The 22,325-nt window shown below is 44.9% G+C and overlaps 1 protein-coding gene across 2 annotated transcripts in view; it reads left to right on the top strand.

Moving 5' to 3' along the window:
• PLA2R1 (phospholipase A2 receptor 1) overlaps nucleotides 1–22,325 on the top strand; it is a 156,641-nt gene that overhangs the window by 45,501 nt on the left and 88,815 nt on the right. For both annotated transcript variants that reach the window (XM_040357890.1, XM_040357891.1), the window contains exons 6-9: nucleotides 5,535–5,678; nucleotides 8,325–8,513; nucleotides 11,861–12,021; nucleotides 21,851–21,955. In XM_040357890.1, coding sequence (XP_040213824.1) covers nucleotides 5,535–5,678; nucleotides 8,325–8,513; nucleotides 11,861–12,021; nucleotides 21,851–21,955 — 599 coding nt within the window. The remainder of the gene's footprint in view (nucleotides 1–5,534; nucleotides 5,679–8,324; nucleotides 8,514–11,860; nucleotides 12,022–21,850; nucleotides 21,956–22,325) is intronic.

Here is a 22,325-nt window from a genome sequence, read left to right on the forward strand (position 1 = left end):
ACGCCCTAAACACGGGCAAATCAGCTTCCAAGCCTGCGATCAGCTGATTGCAGGCTGGGAAGCTTCCCATAGACCGCCGCATGTCCGGCGCCTGGTCACTCTTAAAGTGACATTTTTAAAAAAAAAAAAAATTTTTTTTTTTTTTACACAGCTTGGGGGGGCGGCGCCCGAGCGCCCCCTATGGACGGGCCGCCACTGGTCGTATCTTTGTTTTGTATCCACAAAACAAGATATGACGGCATCTGGGCTCGATCCGACAGGCGTACGTCTTAGTACGCCGTCGGATCTAAGCTGCAATTTTTCGGGGGCCGCTAGGTGGCGTTCCCGTCTAAATCCGCGTCGGGTATGCAAATTAGCTAGTTACGGCGATCCACGAACGTACGTCGGCCCGGCGCATTGTTTTAGGTCGTTTTCGTTCTGCTTTTTCCGGCGTATAGTGAAAGGTGCTATATGGTGGCGTACTCAATGTTAAGTATGGCCGTCGTTCCCGCGTCCAATTTTGAATTTTTTACATCGTTTGCGTAAGTCATTCGCGAATAGGAATTTGCGTAGAATGACGTCGCCGTCGTAAGCATTGGCTTGTTCCGGTTAAATTTCAAGCATGCGCACTGGGATACCCCCAGTTAAAAAAACGTAGTTTACGTCGGGTCACAACGTATTTACATAAAACACGCCCCATTACATCCATTTGAATTCCGCGCCCTTACACCGCAAGAGATGCACTACGCCGCCGTAGCTCATGGCGCAAATTCGTTGAGGATTCGAAACAAAAAAAAGTAAGTTACAGCGGCGTAGTGTATCTTAGATACGCTACGCCCGGCGCAATAATGCGCCGTTGTACATGGATCTACCCCATAGTATATAAAACACATGATGGTACGTCACCCCAACATGTTATATTCCTAATATGTGCCTGCTGTACCACGTGCAGTAGAACCTTGGTTTACGACTAACGTGGTTAACGAGCGTTTTGAATAATGAGCAACTTTTTTTAACAAAAATCTGTGTTGTCTCGCAAAACAAGCAGAATCCAAGCTAATGGGGCGTGCAGTACCGCATTTGGCCAGAGGTGCGGGGGCGCCGGAGCCGAGCGGACCTGAGCTGTTCGAAAATACTCTGTTGCTTTCCAAGGTTTTCCAAGTTCAGCTGAGATGTCCCAGAGCCTTTCTGAGTATTTCCGAGGCTCTCCTGTGCCCCCCCCCCCCCCCCTGGCCACATGCGGCATTGAAAAAAGGAAAAAAGTCGCGCTATGTGCAAACAAACATTCTGCCTATTGACATATATGTATATATACACTAAACACGATGATATGTGTAGTGATCAAATATCATATAGTGAATATCAATGACATATAAAAAGAAAACGGAATAAAAATGAAGAACAAAGTCCAAATATAGACCAAAGTAAAGATAGTCCGCCCAATGTGCAAATGATCCACAAAACGGTGCAGTAGATGACGACAAAAGAACCTCCACCACCATCAAACACTGACCCTTACCAGAGCCTGACATCTCAAAGAGATCAAACACAGCAGGGATATGAGAAAGCAGCCCTCATTCACAGTGAGAATGCAATGGGAACATCCGTCAGGGTAGATATAAAACGAGTCTTCACCAAGATCTTAATCATCACAGGATATCAGCACTCAAGGATATGTAAAAAGAACCAAGGGAGACTCGCATAGTGTAAAATCACTCGGATATTTAATATATAAAAGAAGAATGCGCACTTACATCAATCAAGTGGCGTTACAGCATAAAAACAGATAAGCCGGCCAGCTGTCAGCAGCGTGTACCCGTCTCTTCCGGGTCTTAGCACGTGATGCGGTGACGTCAGAACGCCGCCTCCCAACGTTTCGTCTCTATTGGGACTTGGTCACGTCACCAAGTCCCAATAGAGACGGAACGTTGGGAGGTGGCGTTCTGATGTCACCGCATCACGTGCTAAGACCCGGAAGAGACAGGTACACGCTGCTGACAGCCGGCTTCTGTCCGGCAAGGTCCAGCGGCTGCCGGGCCTTAAGCCGAACATCCCCTGTGCGAATGCGCCGCTGCATCCGTAAAGGTTTAGGAGATTTTTATTTATTTTTTACCTACAGGTAAGCCTTATCATAGGCTTACCTGTAGGTAAAAGTAAAAAAAACACCCTATATACCAAGGTTCTGTCATCCAGACTGAATTCAGTGATCCTCTCCCTGATTCATGGGGATCAAACGGGATTTATGACAGGGAAGAAAAAAACACCCTATACAACCATTTTAAAAACTGACCACACTAAACATGAGAGCACACTACGGTCAGTTCTCTAGCTATGCTGGGAACTGAGCCTGCTCTCCCCCAATAATCAAACTTGTCCTGACAACCCCACACAGTCATTCACTGGTAAGATCAGTGTCCTGCTGTTTCTTCTCCCTCAGCTCTTATGCAGCTGAGAACAGAGGGAATGTGATCACTTTTAAAAAAGGGGAAAATAAGTGTTTATAATTTTACACAAATGTTTTTCCTATTATTTATAATTTAAACTAAATCCTCCTGATTGGCTGAGACACAGCAGCTGCGCCATTGGCTCCCGCGGCTGTCAAACAAAGTCAGTTAGCCAATCAGGAGAGAGGGGGCGGGGCCAAATAGCGGGTCCGCGTCTGAATGAACACAGGGAGCTGTGACTCGGCTCGGGTGCCCCCATAGGAAGCTGCTTGCTGTGGGGGCACTCAGCAGGAGGGAGGGGCCAGGAGAAACGAAGAGGGACCCTAGAAGAGGAGGATCGGAGCTGCTCTGTGCTAAACTGCTACACAGAGCAGGTAAGTGTAACATGTTTGTTATAAAAAAAAACAAGACTTTACAATCACTTTAAGGCGTCTCTCCTTTAGAGACATTTTTCTTTTATATGCCTGAGGACTGTTCCTGGAACTGTAGTGCTTCAAGAGAGCAGAGTTCAGATTTAAATAATTGGAACATACTGAAGTATTGAGAGTTGAGAGTGCAGACTTCTGATAAAATCAGTGTGCCAATCAGCAATCACACAAGCAGAAACTGACATTTCTGGGGGCGCTCAGTGCACAGGACGCCTGCAGGTTTAGAAAATTACTGGGGCTGCAGATTGGAAAGGTCATTGCAATGGAAAGGTCATTTTTAATTATTTTAAATTAAATACATGGTCTGTGTAACCATTTTATATGCTTTATTAACTGTTTTTTTTAGGAAAGTGGACGAAAATGGAACAAAGAATGGAAGTTCGTTGTTAGGGTTTATATTCACTTAAAGGATCAAAAAGTGATCTGCCCAGTAAAAGATTATTTGGAGTTTTTAGCACAATTGTGAATTAATGGTTGACAGAAGTATCATTTGTAAAATAATGACAATAACACTATATTACCAAAAGTATTGGGACACCTGCCTACATGCACCTGAACTTTAATGGCATCCCAGGCTTAGTCCGTAGGGTTCAATATTGCGTTAGCCCACCCTTTGCAGCTATAACTTTAACTCTTCTAGGAAGGCTGCCCACAAGGTTTAGGAGTGTGTCTAAGGCCCATTTCACACTGGGGCGGGTGGTGCGGTGGTCGGTAAAGCGCCGCTATTTTTAGCAGCGCTTTACCACTAATTTTGCGGCACTATTCGGCCGCATCGGGCGCATTGCTGGCAGTATAGCCGCGCTGTCCCATTCATTTCAAAGGGTGGGAGCGGTGAAGGAGCGGTATACACACCGCTCCTTCACCGCTCTAAAGAGGCAGCTAGCAGGACTTTTTTCCCGTCCTGCTAGCGCACCGCTCCAGTGTGAAAGCCCTTCAGGCTTTTACACTGGAAAAACTGCAGCAGCTGTTTAGGGTCGGTTTGCAGGTGCTATTTTTAGCGCAATGGCGCCTGCAAACCGCTCCAGACTAAAAGGCACCAAAGGGAATGTTTGATCATTCTTTCAGAAGCTCATTTGTGAGGTCAGGCATTGATGTTGGATGAGAAGGCCTGGCTCGCAGTCTTCGCTCTAATTCATCCCAAAGGTGTTCTATCGGGTTGAGGTGAGGACTCTGTGCAGGCCAGTCAAGTTCCTCCACCCCAAACTCACTCATCCATGTCTTTATGGACCTTGCTTTGTGCACTGGTGTGCAGTCATGTTGGGATAGGAAGGGACCATCCCCAAACTGTTACCACAAAGTTGGGAGCATGAAATTGTCCAAAATGTCTTGGTATGCTGATGCCCTAAGAGTTCCCTTCACTGGTACTAAGGGGCCAAGCCCAACCCCACATCACAATCCCCCCTCCGCCAAACTATTTGGACCAGTGCACAATATAAGGACCATAAAGACATGGATGAGCGAGTTTGAGGTGGGGGAACTTGACTGAAGAGTTGAAGCTGTTATAGCTGCAAAGGGTGGGCCAACTCAATATTAAAACTAGGGTTGTCCCGATACCACTTTTTTAGGACTGAGTACAAGTACCGATACTTTTTTTTATGTACTCGCCGATACCGAATACCGATACTTTTTTTTAAATGTGTCCCCAAATGCAGTCATGTCCCCCCACAAATGCAGCCATGTCCCCAAACATATGCAACCATGTCCCCCACATATTGCAGCCATGTCCCCCACATATCCAGCCATGTCCCCCCACATGCAGCCATGTCCCCCCATATCCAGCCATGTCCCCCGTATATACAGCAATGTCCCCTGTATATCCAGCCATGTCCCCCGTATATCCAGCCATGTCCCCCGTATATCCAGCCATGTCCCCTGTATATCCAGCCATGTCCCCCGTATATACAGCCATGTCCCCCGTATATCCAGCCATGTCCCCCGTATATCCAGCCATGTCCCCCGTATATCCAGCCATGTCCCCCATATATACAGCCATGTCCCCCATATATACAGCCATGTCCCCTGTATATACAGCCATGTCCTCCGTATATCCAGCCATGTCCCCCGTATATCCAGCCATGTCCCCCGTATATCCAGCCATGTCCCCTGTATATCCAGCCATATCCCCCGTACCTACTGTTAATCACCGCGGCGCGGGGAACATTACAGTCAGCGTTTGTTTGAACAGCTGTTTTCCCCGCCGCGCATAGACACTCCCCCTTGCTCCCGATTGGACAGATCCGTCCAAGGGGGAGTGTCTATGCGCGGCGGGGAAAACAGCTATTCAAACGAAAGCTGTCTGTAATGTTCCCCGCGCCGCGGTGATTAATGTGGCAGCGGCGGCGTTGGTGGCGGCGGCAGCGGAGGGGGGGAAGTATTCTATTTTAGTATCGGCGGTATTAGCGGGAGTACGAGTACTCCCGCTAATACTCGGTATTGGTCCCGATAACGATACTGGTATCGGTATCGGGACAACCCTAATTAAAACCTACGGACAAACACTGGGATGCCATTAAAGTTTATGTTGCTGTAAAGGCAGGTGTCCCAATACTTTTGACAATATAGTGTATATGACATCTATCATTTGAATGTCTATGGATTTGTGCCCAACCGCTGCTCATAATTGAGTAACGATAATGGAATTTATCATGATTTGGTTGATTTTAATCTATGACTTGATGTGCAGATTTTAAACCCTATTCGACTGGGAAGAAACAATGTGGAGTCCTTGACACAACATCAAACAACACCTGGTACAGCTTAGCTTCGGAAGTCCGATTGCCATATGCCTGTAAGAAGTATCTTACTCCAAGACAACATGACATCTTTGGTGAGTTGGTGAAATAGGTAGGGCTTGTGTTAATGGGCTTCTGAAATGCGTTGAGTTCATTGCAAGTGCGGTTGACCTGCCTTTGACTTGTCTATTTGCACTCCTAGGGATTTAGGAGCAAGGACAAGGAGGAATAGTGTTGGAATGCGTTGTTCATGTATTTACATCAACCAGTAGATAGCAATGTTTATACGTATTTAGCCGCATCTATGATAGAACTCTATATTTTCTCTATATTAAAGTTCCTGTTTCCTGTCTGCAGTTAAGCAGCAAAGCCCATGTGGACTGTGCACTATTAGCTAGATTCAGGTAGCTGGGCACATTTTTGAGGCGGCGTAGCGTATCGTATTTACTCCGCCGCTTCCGGGTATGGGCTGCGGGACTGGGCGTTCCTATTTGATTGACAGTCTTCCGACAGGCTTCCGACTACCCGATTCCCCTTGACAAAATGAGCCTCAATCTAATGTTAAAAAAAAAATTCGGGTGAACTCCAGCTTTAACTCTTCTGGGAAGGCTGTCCACAAGGTTTAGGAGTGTGTCTAAGGCCCCTTTCACACTGGGGCGGGAGGTGCGGTGGCGGTAAAAGCGCCACTACTTTTAGCGGCGCTTTACTACTAATTTTGCGCCACTATTCGGCCGCTAGCGGCCGAGAAAGGGTTAAGACCGCCGGCGATGCTCCTCAGAGGCGCATTGCTGGCAGTAAAGCTGCGCTGTCCCATTAATTTCAAAGGGTGGGAGCGGTTAAGGAGCGGTATACACACCGCTCCTTCACCGCTCTAAAGATGCGGCTAGCAGGACTTTTTTCCCTGTTATATAGTGTATATAAAATGCATTTTTCATGTACCGTATTTACATCAACCAGTAGATAGCAATGTTTATACGTATTTAGCCGCATCTATGATAGAACGCTATATTTTCTCTATATTAAAGTTCCTGTTTCCTGTCTGCAGTTAAGCAGCAAAGCCCATGTGGACTGTGCACTATTAGCTAGATTCAGGTAGCTGGGCGCATTTTTGAGGCGGCGTAGCGTATCGTATTTACGCTACGCCGCCGTAAGTCAGAGAGGCAAGTGCTGTATTCACAAAGCACTTGCCTCCTAAGTTACGGCGGCGTAGCGTGAATGGGCCGGCGTAAGCGCGCCTAATTCAAATGAGGATGAGGGGGGGGCGTGTGTTATGTAAATTACTCGTGACCCGACGTGATTGATGTTTTTTACGAACGGCGCATGCGCCGTCCGTGTACATATCCCAGTGTGCATTGCTCCAAAGTACGCCGCAAGGACGTATTGGTTTCGACGTGAACGTAAATTACGTCCAGCCCCATTCACGGACAACTTACGCAAACGACGTAAAATTTTGAAATTTCGAAGTGGGAACGGCGGCCATACTTAACATTGGCTAGGCCACCTAGGGGGCAGCTTTATCTTTACGCCGGCGTACCTCTTACGGAAACGGCATATCTTTACTGCGACGGGCAAGCGTACGTTCGTAAATCGGCGTATCTAGTAATTTGCATATTCTACGCCGAACTCAATGGAAGCGCCACCTAGCGGCCAGCGGAAATATTGCACCCTAAGATACGACGGCGCAGGCCGTCGTATCTTAGCTAGGTTTAAGTGTATCTCAGTTTGAGCATACACTTAAACATGCGACGGGCTTATATTCTGAGTTACTGATACGCCGGCGTAACTCTTTGTGAATCCGGCCCTATGTGTCTGTTCTGTAGGGCTATATACAGAATTTCTAAAAACAGAGACCCATCTAGCAGCACAACTTGGGAGGTTGGAGGATCGTCTAACACTACATCCTCTTCAGGACAAGCCTGGGAAGCTAAAGGAGACTCCTTGAAGGGTTTCTATGAATATTAATCTCTAATCTACATCACTGGCAACAAACCATCTAGTGATTGGGTGGGGTGAAATAAATATTCGTAACTCATAAATATTGTTTTCTTCTTGCTCTATCTAATGGAGCACACGCCCCAGCTAGAGGCAGAAGTTATTCTGCTTTTGCATTACCATAGATTTGTATTGGAAAGGGAGAGAAGCCAACAAAAGCGTGTTGGCACTGGCCCATACTCTGTTCTTTCTCTAGACCGGTCTTCTCATCTCACATAAACTGTAAAACTGAAGTCCGGGCAGTTTTTTTTTCCCCCATGCATTGGGGCTTTGCCCACATTGCCCAAATTAATTGCTCGTTTTTGTCTAGGGGAGCAGAGATATACTTACCCAATCCTCCGATCCTTCTACCACAAGACCAGTCCCTGTGGCTCCTGAACCCCCACCCCTGCGGTCTAGCAGTCTTGTGCGGTGGACTGTTCCTGACGTCCTCACGCCAATAGACATGCTCTGGACATAAAGACATCAGAAACAGTCCACTGCTGGATCGTGGGGGAGCAACCATTTGCCCCTGGAGCAGAGGATCGGATGAGTGTACAGCTTTTTGGGGTTTTGATAGAGAGGGGAAGGATAAATAAATCACATGGAAGTAGGTAAGGGGACTTTCCTCTCCCCGCTTCCTTTTTAGGGTATTATATTATTATTAAATTATGCAAGCAGACTGCAGTTCGTTTTTAAGTGACAGTCACTTTGGTAATTTTATATTGTGATATTATTTTAATAAATGCTTTTTATGTTGTATATAAAAGAAAACTGGAAATATTACCCAACGGTGTGTGAAGATCATTGGCTACCATACAACCGCTACTGCTACAAGCTGCAGAAAGAGAAGCTGAACTGGTCCCAGGCATCTGCTGCCTGTGCCACCAATGGAGGGGAATTAATGAAAGTCACGTCACTGGCACACACAGAGTTTCTGCTGCATCTTCTCCAACATGGTGAGCAGATATGTACTTGGAAATAAGAATATCTTTTTCACGTTACATGTTTACCTTAAAGTGATACTAAACACACACAGTTAAATTTACCTTGTCCCTTTTATTTCTGTATGTAGATGATAGCACTGTAATTATTTTAATTCAAAAACCATCTAAGTACTTTTTTCCTAATCGATATACAGCTGTCACATGATGACCCAGCTCTTTCCCAGCCTGTCTGCAGGGAAACATAAGCAAGAGGAGCTTCTAGTCCTCTGCTGTTGGTCGCATGTTAAAAAAAAAAAAAAAAAAAAAAACTTTCCAATAAAATATATATTTAAAATCAAATCTTTCATATTTTTGGGCAATAACATGATGTGAGCGGATTTCTGCCAGTTACGGGCTTTGTCACACCCCCCCAGCCTGTGTCTTAGAATAAGAGGAAGGTGAGGCCCACATTAATCTACATGTAATATCCCGCCCCCATTGTGTTTAGCTTGTTAGTAGACATGGAGGAGGAGGGAGGGAGTGGTCTGTCATTTACCACTGTGTTTACACCCACATGTGTTACTCTATAGTCACATTGGCTGCTCCGATGTGATAAGGAGAAAATGCTTTCTCTCATTGCAGGTTTACTTTAACCACTAGAGGCCCGCGCTATAGTCAAATGACGGCTACAGCGCGGGCCTGAAAATCCGGGAGGACGTCAATAGACATCCTCCCCTTTGCACGCGCAACGCACGCCCCCTGCTGGGCGCTGTGATCACCGAGTCACTGAGACTCGGTGGATCGAGATCCGTGTGTAGCACTACCCCGAAGGAGCTGCTGGTTTGTTTTGGGTGGCATGTTACCTCTGTATCTCTGCTGTCCAAGGTATTGGATGAGAGCTGTAGTAAAGTCACACGACAGGTGTCTTTTCTGTGCTTTTATTACCCAGCCGGGTAAAAAACAATAACAGTGGAAAGGTGAAGGGATAGAGAAATAGGAAACAGCAAATTCAGGTGTAACTGGGTGTGGAAACAGTCCTGCTTCCTACGACTACTTCGCCACTCTAGCCAGACTGGGTATAGTGCATCTGGACAGGCCTCTCTCACCAGCCTGGCAGCCAGAGTGTCACTCGGATGAATAGGATTAAAGTGGAGGTTCACCCGGAAATACCACTTTTTACCCTTGGATTGATGGTCATTTTGTCTAGGGGAATCGGCTAGTTGTTTTAAAATCAAAGCTGTACTTACCGTTGTAGAGAGCGATCTTCTCCGCCGCTTCCGGGTATGGGCTGCGGGACTGGGCATTCCTATTTTGATTGACAGTCTTCCGACAGGCTTCCGACGGTCGCATCCATGGCGTCACGATTTTCCGAAAGTAGCCGAACGTCGGTGCGCAGGCGCCGTATAGAGCCGCACTGACGTTCGGCTTCTTTCGGCTACTCGTGACGCAATGTATGCGACCGTCGGAAAGCCTGTCGGAAGACTGTCAATCAAGAAGGAACGCCCACTCCCGAAGACCCATACCCGGAAGCGGCGGAGAAGATCTATCTCTACAACGGTAAGTACTGCTTGGATTTTAAAACTAGCCGATTCCCCTAGACAAAATGAGCATCAATCTACGGGTAAAACATTTTTTATGGGTGAACTCCCGCTTTAAGTCTCTGCCACAGACCCTTCTGAAGATTGGAGACAATTTCGGGCCAAAATCCCTTTTAACTGGATTCAGCACCCAGTTCTCCTTCACATTGCTTCAATCAAATCAGCAACTGCCTCACAAATCAGCCTCTCAGAACCAAAGTTGTCCTCTGACGAATGGACAGGCCTCTCCTGAAACACCAGCCTTGTGCTCGGTATCCCTCTGACAGGTTCCTCATCAGGCGGCTTCCTCCCATTGGACGGACAGCCAAGGACCATCTGGCAAATTTAAGGATCCAGTCGACTCACTGGACCCATCAAACAGATGAATGTGCTCCAGACCAACGTGGTCCCGGAGCCAGGAACACACGCACACACCCCGGCCAGGAGGGCCACACACGGGGGTGGTGGGACGACTGCCCAGCTCAAGGGCGGAAACACAACGACCTCAACTAATGTCGTCTGCCCCTTAAATACCCCTCCCCAGCATGCACAGCGAGGTGGCCCACCCTCCTGATAGGCTGCTGAGGAGTGATACTCAAACACACTTGACCCCACTGCTGCCACCTGCCATTCCGGGTGTGACGGGAGTCCCCGGACAAAAGGATAGCACACAGTACAGCCAAACTAGAGCAGAGACCCCAAATTGAACCAAATAACAGGTTCAGAGCCAACTATCTCTCTGAACTCCCCCTAAATTTAGAATATCACCGGCTCTGAAAATAGCCAGGCGCTACATGTGTAAGGGGCGGGTCCTGACCCCTTACCACGTGATCAGCTGTCAGCCAATGACAGCTGATCACATGATGTAAACAAAGGATCGGTAATCGTTTTTTTTTCTCCTCACGCTGAGAGCATGAGGAGAAAAAAAAGCCGATCACCGGCTTGTTTACAAGGGACATCGGTCCCGAAGAGGAAGGAGGCACATCTGCCTCCTCTGTGCCCAAAAATACCGCCTGCCAGTGCCACCTGCCATTGCCACCTGCCAGTGCCCACAGTGCCACCTATCAATGCCCACAGTGCCACCTATCAATGCCCACAAGTGCCACCTATCAATGCCCACCTGTGATGCCAATCAGTGCAACCTAGTAATGCTGCCTATCAGTGTAACTGATCAGTGCCCATTATTGCCACCTATCAGTGCCACCTATTAGTGCCACTTCTCAGTGCCCACCAGTGCCACCTATCAATTCCCTTCAGTGCCACCCATCAGCGCAACCTCTCAGTGCTGCCTATGAGTGCCCACCAGTGCCGCCTATGAGTGCAAACCAGTGTCGCCTTATCGTGCCCACCAGTGCCGCCTTATCGGTGCCCATCAATGCAGCCCATCGGTGCCCATTAGTGCCCATCAGTGCCCATCAGTACAGCCTCATCAGCGTACATCAATGAAGGAGAAAAATTGCCCGTTTGCAAAATTTTATAACAAAATATAAAAATATATACCGGTAATTTATTTATTTTTTAAATCTGTTTTATATTTTTTTTTTAACAAAAAATAAAAACCGCAGAGGTGATCAATTACCACCAAAAGAACGCTCTATTTGTGAGATAAAAATGATAAAAATTTCATTTGGGTACAGTGTTGTATGACCGCGCAATTGTCACTCCAAGTGCGACAGCGCTGAAAGCTGAAAATTGGTCTGGGCAGGAGGGGGGTTTAAGTGCCCAGTAAGCAAGTGGTTAAAAAATAATGTTGTTTTTTATGTCCCCATGTACATTGTGTAATCACTCTGTGTACTATTGCAGAGAAAGTGACCGAGGCCTGGATAGGAATGACCAGCAAACATAAGGACCCCGTTATCTTTCAATGGTGGGACGGCTCAGCAGTGACCTTCACCAGTTGGCAGAGGCAGGAACCCAACATCAGCCAAGAGGACAGTGACCTGTGTGTGTCCACACAAACATCTGTAAGAGACTTCTGCTTTGTGTGCTTTCCAACATTCCTTATAGATGGAAAAAGTCAGGGCAGTAGAACACAGACAGTGAAATACTAATACTGTACAGTGCAACTGCACTAACTTTTTTACTACACTGCCTATAATTAAAGGACATATTTATTTTTTATTATTATTATTATTATTATTATTATTATACGGAATTATTTATATAGCGCCAACAGTTTGCGCAGCGCTTTACAATTTTAGAGCAGACAGTACGGTTAAAGGTGTTGTAAGGCTTCGTTTTAATTTTTTTTTTTTTTATATCAAACATGTTATACTTATCTTCACTGTGCAGTTAGTTTTGCACAGAGTACCCCGATCCTCCTCTTCTGGGGTCCCTCGGCGGCTGTCTATGCTCCTCTCCCAAGGGGGTTGGGACTAGGGGTGCAACGGATCACAGTTGATCCGTGATCCGAACGGGTCACCCCCTTCGGATCGGAACACACTGTGATCCGCGGATTGCTGCGGCTCCGGAGCTAGGCCGAAGCCGCGGCCTTTCCTAATGTTATGTCCCCGGCTCCGGAGCTAGGCCTCGGCCTCGGCCTACCTCCGGAGCCGCGGCTATAACGCTAGGAAAGGCCGCAGCTTCAGCCTAGCTCCGGAGCCGCAGGAATAACATTAGGAAAGGCCGCGGCTTCGGCCTAGCTCCGGAGCCGCGGCCATCTTGGTACAGCCGGCGGCGGCCCTCCTCTGTTTACACCCACAGAGGAGGAGCCTGCACTCTTGGGGAAGAAGCACACGCTGAGAGTGTCTGTACTGCTCGAGGGGGGGTCTCTTGCCCCGAGAGGAGGGTGGTCTCTTGCCCCTAGAGGAGGGGGGGTCTCTTGCCCCTATAGGAGGGGGGGTCTCTTGCCCCGAGAGGAGGGGGGGTCTCTTGCCCCGAGAGGAGGGGGGGGTCTCTTGCCCCGAGAGGAGTGGGGGTGTCTCTTGCCCCGAGAGGAGGGGGGTCTCTTGCCCCGAGAGGGGGGGGTGTTTGCACCGAGGGGGTACTATAGTTGGTGGGGGGGTGAACAGTGGGGGGAGATGTGTATATTACAGTGGGGGGGGAGATGTGTATATTACAGTGGGGGGGGAGATGTGTATATTACAGTGGGGGGGAGATGTGTATATTACAGTGGGGGAGAATTTTTTTTTTTTTTATTTGCCGATCCAAAAAATGATCCGATCCGTGACTCCTGGTCCGAGGAACGATCCGAACCGTGAGTTTTTTGATCCGTTGCACCCCTAGTTGGGACTGTATCACTCGGCCCCGCCCCCCGGCACGCTGCATAGAATGCATTAAGGTGAAAAAACACGAACCTTTACAACCCTATTAAAACACAATTCAATACAGGTAGGAACCGGAGGGCCCTGCTCGTTAGAGCTTACAATGTAAGAGGAAAGGTTAAGGGATACAAAAGGTAATAACTGTGGGGGATGAGCTGATGGAGGAAGTGGAAATACAGGCCCGGATTCACAAAGCACTTACGCCGACGTATCTCGAGATACGCCACGTAAGTGTAAATGTGCGCCGTCGTATCTATGCGCTGTGCCCACAAAACTAGATACGCCTGAAACTAGGCTTAATCCGACCGACGTAACTTTCCGACGCCGGCGTATCGTGGGCGCATATTTACGCTGGTCGCAAGTGGCGCTCCCATTGATTTTCTATGCACATATGCAAATGAGGGAGATACGCCGATTCACGAACGTAGTTGCGCCCGGCGCATAATATACGGGGTTTGCGTAAGTCGTACGTCTGGCGTAAAGTTATTCCCCATATAGGAGGCGCAACTCATGCAAAGGTATAGACCACGGAACACAAGTAATGTGAAAAATATACTACAGCGCTAATTAAATAATCAATTCCACGTGCACCTAAATAAAAAAACAAATATAGCTGCTATCTTGAGTGATACCAAATCCAAACAGTGAAACATATAAAATATAGATGCGCTAATATTAACTTAAAAGGTGATAAAACGTACAAAGAAAAACTAATCAGGGAGAATACTCCATAAACTGTGAATTACTAATATGTCCTTAATTAGTGCACAGTGATTAGCAGGATTCCATGCAGGGAAAAAATCACTCTCTTCAATCTGAATGCTAATCCAGCCCTCCACCGCTGTGATCAGATGATACAGGCACTCACAGACAGGGATTGCATGAAAGAAAAGAGAAAAAATCTCATTGCGCAATATTCGATGACAGATCAAAAAATGTAATCAGAGCATTGACATATGCACTCACGAATCCCGGCTTTCAGTAAAGCATGAAAACGCCACTCAGTATGTTGTTTCCTCAGCTCGATCCGATGCACTCGGATTCGATCGCAGGCTCCTCCCTACGCGTTACGTCACAGGCACGCGACTTACTCATGGGTTCATACGTTATGAGAATGGCTTGGGGTTTAGATAGCCTTCTCATTGACAGCGTTTACATTAGTGTGAGCAACCAAAGGGAAAGACAAACATCATTGCGGCAAAACTTTACTCACATAGCTGAATTCTAGTGAGATCAAATGTCGATGCATAGACACACATAATTTTAATAAACAAATTTAAAAAAAATTTTAAAAAAATTTAAAAAAATGTAATTGATATAAAACTTTAAAAACATTCTATGTAGTTTGCTATGTGAATGGTGCATTTGCATTTGCATTTGCATATGCAATCTACTGCCCTCTTGTGGCCAGATATACAACAAGCATAGAATAAGTAGATGAACATTTAAAAATACAATTAAATAGATGCATCAACACTATTCAATATTATCAATAAAACATATAAAACCATCAAAAATATGTAATAAAAATTGTACTAAAGAGTTAAAAGATTATTACTATAATAACAGTAATAAAAACCATCATAATGAATAAAAATCAATATATATTAATAAAATTAATTATTAATACAAAACCAAGAGTATGTTTACGAATTGGAAATGAAGCAATTTAAATCAAATTCGATATTAAGGCCATTGGGAGATAGAGTCTGCATCTCATGTATCCAGCGAGACTCAGTTTTACTTAATTCCCTTACTTTATGACTGCCCCTCCAGTGTGGAGTGTATTTGGCAATGGCCCAAAATTTCATTTCCTTGGGATTGTTGTGGTGGCATAGATCAAAGTGCCGAGACACATTGTGTTTGGGGAAGGCTTTTTGGATATTTTGGACATGTTCTCTGATGCGCTTCCACATTGGGCGCTTCGTGCGTCCAACATATTGGAGTGAGCAAGAGCACTCCAATACATATACTACCCCTTCAGTCCTACACGTGATCAGATCCTTTATGTTGTATTCCTTCTGAGTCACTGTAGATTTGAATTTAGAACATTTTTGTCCATTGAAATTGGTTTGCCTACACGCAAAACATCGTTTACATGGAAAAAAACCTTTTCCTTGGTAAAAAGTGAGTAAATTGTTTCTCACTGGTGGGTCAGGAATATTTTTTGCCACCAAATCCCTTAAAGTTGGTGCTCTTCTGTACACCACCCGTGGGTAACTCGGTAAAATTCCCTGTAGCTGTCTGTCTGCTTTCAAAATTGGCCAGTGTTTCTTTATAATAGCTTCAAGTTGCTTGTGTTGGGTGTTATAATTTAGAATTATGGGTAATTCAGTTTCCAGCCTTTTTGTCTTGATTTTGTCTTGTGTTAGAGAGGTACGTGGAGTTTCATACACCTTTTGTATTTGTTCCATTATAAAGTCCTTGTTATACCCTTTATCAATAAATTTTTTCCCGATCGTTTTAGCTTGATCCAAAAATACCTCAGGGTCTGAGCAATTCCTGCGAATCCTTAGCATTTGACCCTTTGGTATATTGATTAGCCACGGGTCATGGTGGCAGCTATCCACAGGGATATAGCTGTTCCTCTGGACCGGCTTAAAGTGTGTTCTAGTTTTTAGTTGTTGATTGTCTATAGTAATCTCTAAAACTATAGACAATCAACAACTAAAAACTAGAACACACTTTAAGCCGGTCCAGAGGAACAGCTATATCCCTGTGGATAGCTGCCACCATGACCCGTGGCTAATCAATATACCAAAGGGTCAAATGCTAAGGATTCGCAGGAATTGCTCAGACCCTGAGGTATTTTTGGATCAAGCTAAACGATCGGGAAAAAATTTATTGATAAAGGGTATAACAAGGACTTTATAATGGAACAAATACAAAAGGTGTATGAAACTCCACGTACCTCTCTAACACAAGACAAAATCAAGACAAAAAGGCTGGAAACTGAATTACCCATAATTCTAAATTATAACACCCAACACAAGCAACTTGAAGCTATTATAAAGAAACACTGGCCAATTTTGAAAGCAGACAGACAGCTACAGGGAATTTTACCGAGTTACCCACGGGTGGTGTACAGAAGAGCACCAACTTTAAGGGATTTGGTGGCAAAAAATATTCCTGACCCACCAGTGAGAAACAATTTACTCACTTTTTACCAAGGAAAAGGTTTTTTTCCATGTAAACGATGTTTTGCGTGTAGGCAAACCAATTTCAATGGACAAAAATGTTCTAAATTCAAATCTACAGTGACTCAGAAGGAATACAACATAAAGGATCTGATCACGTGTAGGACTGAAGGGGTAGTATATGTATTGGAGTGCTCTTGCTCACTCCAATATGTTGGACGCACGAAGCGCCCAATGTGGAAGCGCATCAGAGAACATGTCCAAAATATCCAAAAAGCCTTCCCCAAACACAATGTGTCTCGGCACTTTGATCTATGCCACCACAACAATCCCAAGGAAATGAAATTTTGGGCCATTGCCAAATACACTCCACACTGGAGGGGCAGTCATAAAGTAAGGGAATTAAGTAAAACTGAGTCTCGCTGGATACATGAGATGCAGACTCTATCTCCCAATGGCCTTAATATCGAATTTGATTTAAATTGCTTCATTTCCAATTCGTAAACATACTCTTGGTTTTGTATTAATAATTAATTTTATTAATATATATTGATTTTTATTCATTATGATGGTTTTTATTACTGTTATTATAGTAATAATCTTTTAACTCTTTAGTACAATTTTTATTACATATTTTTGATGGTTTTATATGTTTTATTGATAATATTGAATAGTGTTGATGCATCTATTTAATTGTATTTTTAAATGTTCATCTACTTATTCTATGCTTGTTGTATATCTGGCCACAAGAGGGCAGTAGATTGCATATGCAAATGCAAATGCAAATGCACCATTCACATAGCAAACTACATAGAATGTTTTTAAAGTTTTATATCAATTACATTTTTTTAAATTTTTTTAAATTTTTTTTTAAATTTGTTTATTAAAATTATGTGTGTCTATGCATCGACATTTGATCTCACTAGAATTCAGCTATGTGAGTAAAGTTTTGCCGCAATGATGTTTGTCTTTCCCTTTGGTTGCTCACACTAATGTAAACGCTGTCAATGAGAAGGCTATCTAAACCCCAAGCCATTCTCATAACGTATGAACCCATGAGTAAGTCGCGTGCCTGTGACGTAACGCGTAGGGAGGAGCCTGCGATCGAATCCGAGTGCATCGGATCGAGCTGAGGAAACAACATACTGAGTGGCGTTTTCATGCTTTACTGAAAGCCGGGATTCGTGAGTGCATATGTCAATGCTCTGATTACATTTTTTGATCTGTCATCGAATATTGCGCAATGAGATTTTTTCTCTTTTCTTTCATGCAATCCCTGTCTGTGAGTGCCTGTATCATCTGATCACAGCGGTGGAGGGCTGGATTAGCATTCAGATTGAAGAGAGTGATTTTTTCCCTGCATGGAATCCTGCTAATCACTGTGCACTAATTAAGGACATATTAGTAATTCACAGTTTATGGAGTATTCTCCCTGATTAGTTTTTCTTTGTACGTTTTATCACCTTTTAAGTTAATATTAGCGCATCTATATTTTATATGTTTCACGGAACACAAGCCGTCGTATCTTTTGCCGTTTACGTTGTACGTGAATATGACTAGGCGTAGGTTACGTTCACGTCGTAGGCAGTGATTCGACGTATCTTAGGCAGTTGTTTCGATATGATTCTGAGCATGCGCACTGGGATGCGTCTACGGGACGGCGCATGCGCCGTACGTTATTCGTATCTTTATGACGCTCAATCCATCATTTACATGGGGCCACGCCTCATTTGCATGGCTCACGCCCACTTCCACTTACGACCAGTTACGACTAAGGCCCCGTACACACGAGGGGATCTCCGCTGGAAACGGTCCGCCGGACCGTTTCCAGCGGAGATTCCTCCTCCAGATTTGGATCCGATGGCTTGTACTCACCATCGGATCAAAATCCGCGCGGAATTCATCCGCGGTGATGTTTTGCGCCGTCGCCGCGATGTAAGTACTTCCACGCATGCGTCGAATCATTACGACGCATGCGAGGGCTGGGGAGCGGACGGATTGATCCGGTGAGTCTGTACAGACCACCGGATCAATCCGCTGGACCCGATTCAAGCGGATAAATTTCTTAGCATGCTAAGAAATTTATATCCGCTTGAAATGGATCGGGCCGAGGAATCTCCGCGGATAAATATCCGCTAGGCCGTACAGACGACCGGATTTGTCCGCTGGAACTGATCCGCGGATCAATTCCAGCGGATAGATCCGGTGGTGTGTACGAGGCCTAAGAAACCCAGCGTAGATTTGGAGGCAAGTGCTTTGTGAATTCGGTGCTTGCCTCTCTGCGCTGAGTCGGCGTAGCGTATATTCGATACGTCGGCATAAATATGCGCCGATGTATGTGAATCCGGGCCACAGTTTTTAGGTGGAGGTGGGATAGGCTTCTCTGAAGAGAGAGGTTCTCAGGGATCACCTAAAAGTGGTCAGAGTAATAGATAATGAAACGATTTATTAATTTAATTTTTTATGTTTTTAGTATGTTCATGAAGAAGGAAAGGAGGAACCAGGGAAGGCAAAATATAAGCAGGTTAACCACTTGCCGACCAGCCACAGTACATATCCTGCGGCAGGTTGGCTCTAATGCTCAAAACGACATACCTGTACGTCATTTCGTGCAATAGCCAGCGGGGGGCATGTGCACAATGATTGGCCAGAGGGGGAACCAATCAGCGGGGCCACCAGCGATTGCTCCCTGGTAGAACGGTGGTCTGCCGATGTAAACAAGGCAGATCGCCGTTCTGACAGAGATTAACTCAGTGATCTTGTGTTCCTGCTAAGCATCTCTGTGTTCATCCAGTGAGTTCATCCCCCCACACAGTTAGAAAGCATCCCCTTGGACCCTTTGATCGCTCATGGTGTAAACCCCTTCCCTGCCAGTGTCATTAGTACAGTAACAGTGCATAGTTTCAACCCTGATTACTGTAATAATGTTCCCAAAAAAAGTGTCAGTTAGGTGTCCGATTTGTCCGCCGCAATGTCGCAGCCCCGCTAAAAATCGCTGATCGCTGCCATTACTAGTAAAAAAATAAAAATGCCATAAAAATATCCCATATTTTGTAGACATGATAACTTTTATGCAAATCAATCAATATGCACTTATTGGGATTTTTTTACCAAAAATATGTAGCACAATACTGTACATATTGGCCTAAATTGATGAAGAAATTAATTTTTTTTTTTTATTGCATATGTTTTATAGCAGAAGGTAAAAAATATTGTTTTTTTTTTAAAAAAAATGTAGGTCTTTTTTGGTTTCTAGCGTAGATAAAAAAAATGCAGAGGTGATCAACTACCACCAAAATAAATCTATTAGCTGGATTCAGGTAGGCGGGCGCATCCTTGCGGCGGAGTAGCATATCGTATTTACACTACGCCGCCGTAAGTTAGCAAGGCAAGTACTGTATTCACAAAGTACTTGCCTGCTAAGTTACAGAGGCGTAGCGTAAATGGGGCTGGCGTAAGCGCGCCTAATTCAAATGAGGATGTGGGTGGCGTGTTGTATGTAAATTAACTGTGACCTGACGTGATTGACGTTTTTTACGAACGGCGCATGCGCCGTCCGTGTACATATCCCAGTGTGCATTGCGGCAAAGTACGCCAAACGGACGTATTGGTTTCGACGTGGACGTAAATTACGTCCAGCCCTATTCACGGATGACTTACGCAAACGACGTAAAAAAATTCAAATTTCGACGTGGGAACGACGGCCATACTTAACATTACTAGTCCAGCTATTTGATGGAATAATTTTACGCCTGAAAATGCCTTACGTAAATGGCGTATCTCTACTGCGTCGGCCGGGCGTACGTTCGTGAATAGGCGTATCTAGTGATTTACATATTCTACGCCGAACGCAATGGAAGCGCCACCTAGCGACCAGCCTAAAAATTACACTTTAACCACTTGGTTTCCAGCCCATAGTCAAAATACGTCCTGTGTTTAAAGATGGATATCTCAGTAACGGCAGCAGCTGCTGCCACAACTGAGGTATCCATCTTTAGTGCCGACGGTCCTGTACACGATAATGGTGGTCTCCGCGGCAGATTCGCCGCGAGATCGCCGTTATCGGTGGCGGGAGAGGGGCCCCCCCTCCTGCCGCTGTCCCGCGCCCTCCGCCGCTAACCGGAGCCGTCGGTAGCGGCGGAGGAGATCGGGACCGTTCGGCAGCTGAGCGGGGTTACGAGTGAAGGAAAAATCTCCTTCACCCGTCCCCATAGCTTTGCTGGGCGGAAGTGACGTCAAAACGTCAGTCCCGCCCAGCGTCTTAAAGCAACATTTTTTTTTTTTGTCATTTGAAAAAATGACATTTCCAAATTTTTTTTTTTTTTCTTGCATTTTAGTCTAAATATGAGATCTGAGGTCTTTTTGACCCCAGATCTCATATTTAAGAGGACCTGTCATGCTTTTTTCTATTACAAGGGATGTTTACATTCCTTATAATAGGAATAAAAGTGATAAAAAAAAAAAAAAAATTCAGTGTAAAAAGTAATAAAATAAATAAAAATAAATAAGAAAACAAACAAAATTTTTTTTTAAAGCGACCCGTTCCGACGAGCTCACGCGCAGAAGCGAACGCTTACGCGAGTAGCGCCTGCATATGAAAACGGTGTTCAAATCACACAGGTGAGGTATCGCCGCGATCGTTAGAGCGAGAGCAATAATTATAGCCCTAGGCCTACTCTGTAGCTCAAAAAATGCAACCTGTAGAATTTTTTAAACGTCGCCTATCAAGATTTTTAAGGGTGAAAGTTTGACGCCATGCCACGAGCGGGCGTAATTTTTAAGCATGGCATGTTGGGTATCATTTTACTCGGCGTAACATTATCTTTCACAATATATAAAAAAATTGGGAAAAATTTATTGTTGTCTTATTTTTTAATTCAAAAAAGTGTTTTTTTCCAAAAAAAGTGCGCTTGTAAGACCGCTGCGCAAATACGGTGTGACAAAAAGTATTGCAATGACTGCCATTTTATTCTCTAGGGTGTTAGAAAAAAAATATATATAATGTTTGGCGGTTTTAAGTAATATTCTAGCAAAAAAAAATGTTTTGGTCTTGTAAACACTGAATCTGAAAAACAGGCTCAGTAACGAAGTGGTTAAGATACGACGGTGTAAGACACTTATCTTAGCCTAATTTAAGCGTATCTGGTTACCAGAAAACGTTAAATTTGCGTCGGTGCAGATTCAGACTTAGGCCGGCGTATCTACTGATACGCCGGCCTAAGTCTTTCTGAATCTAGCTATATATTTGTGGGGGAAAAATACATTGATTTTACCATTATTTTTCTTTTTTTTATTATATAGTGTACACTGTACAATAATTATGTTCATGTGTAATATGTGTATTTAGCAGTAACATGGGAGTCTTAAAATGGTTTCTTTTGGTTTTGGTCTAGGATGGAAACTGGAAAGTAAAACCTTGCCATTTAGAACTTCTCTCCGTCTGTAAGAAGCCTGGACTAAATGTTACCGCAGATGTTGCTGAAGAGACCTGTGAAGAGGTACCTTAAAATGCATTAGAAATAGGCAAATGCGTTGTGATTTTTTACCACCAGGGCTTTTTTTAGCGGGAACGTGGGGGAAAGCAGTTCCGACACTGAATGTACATAACGACAAGGGGTGTTGGGGCATGCTGGAGTGTCTATTGATGCTGACTGTTGAGGAATCTATTGCCACTGGAGGGATCTATTTTTGCTGGTGGAGGATCTATTGTTGCTGATCGGTCAATGGTTGCTTAGAGGGATCTTCTGTTGAGGGAGTTGTCTACTGTTGAAGCTATTGAAACTATCTGCTGGGAGATCTATTGTTACTGGGGGGTATATTGTTGTAGAGGGGTGGGTGTAATATTGATTGGACTGATCTATTGTTGTT

This window comes from Rana temporaria, chromosome 6 (genome assembly GCF_905171775.1).
Source record: "Rana temporaria chromosome 6, aRanTem1.1, whole genome shotgun sequence".
NCBI lineage: Eukaryota > Metazoa > Chordata > Amphibia > Anura > Ranidae > Rana > Rana temporaria.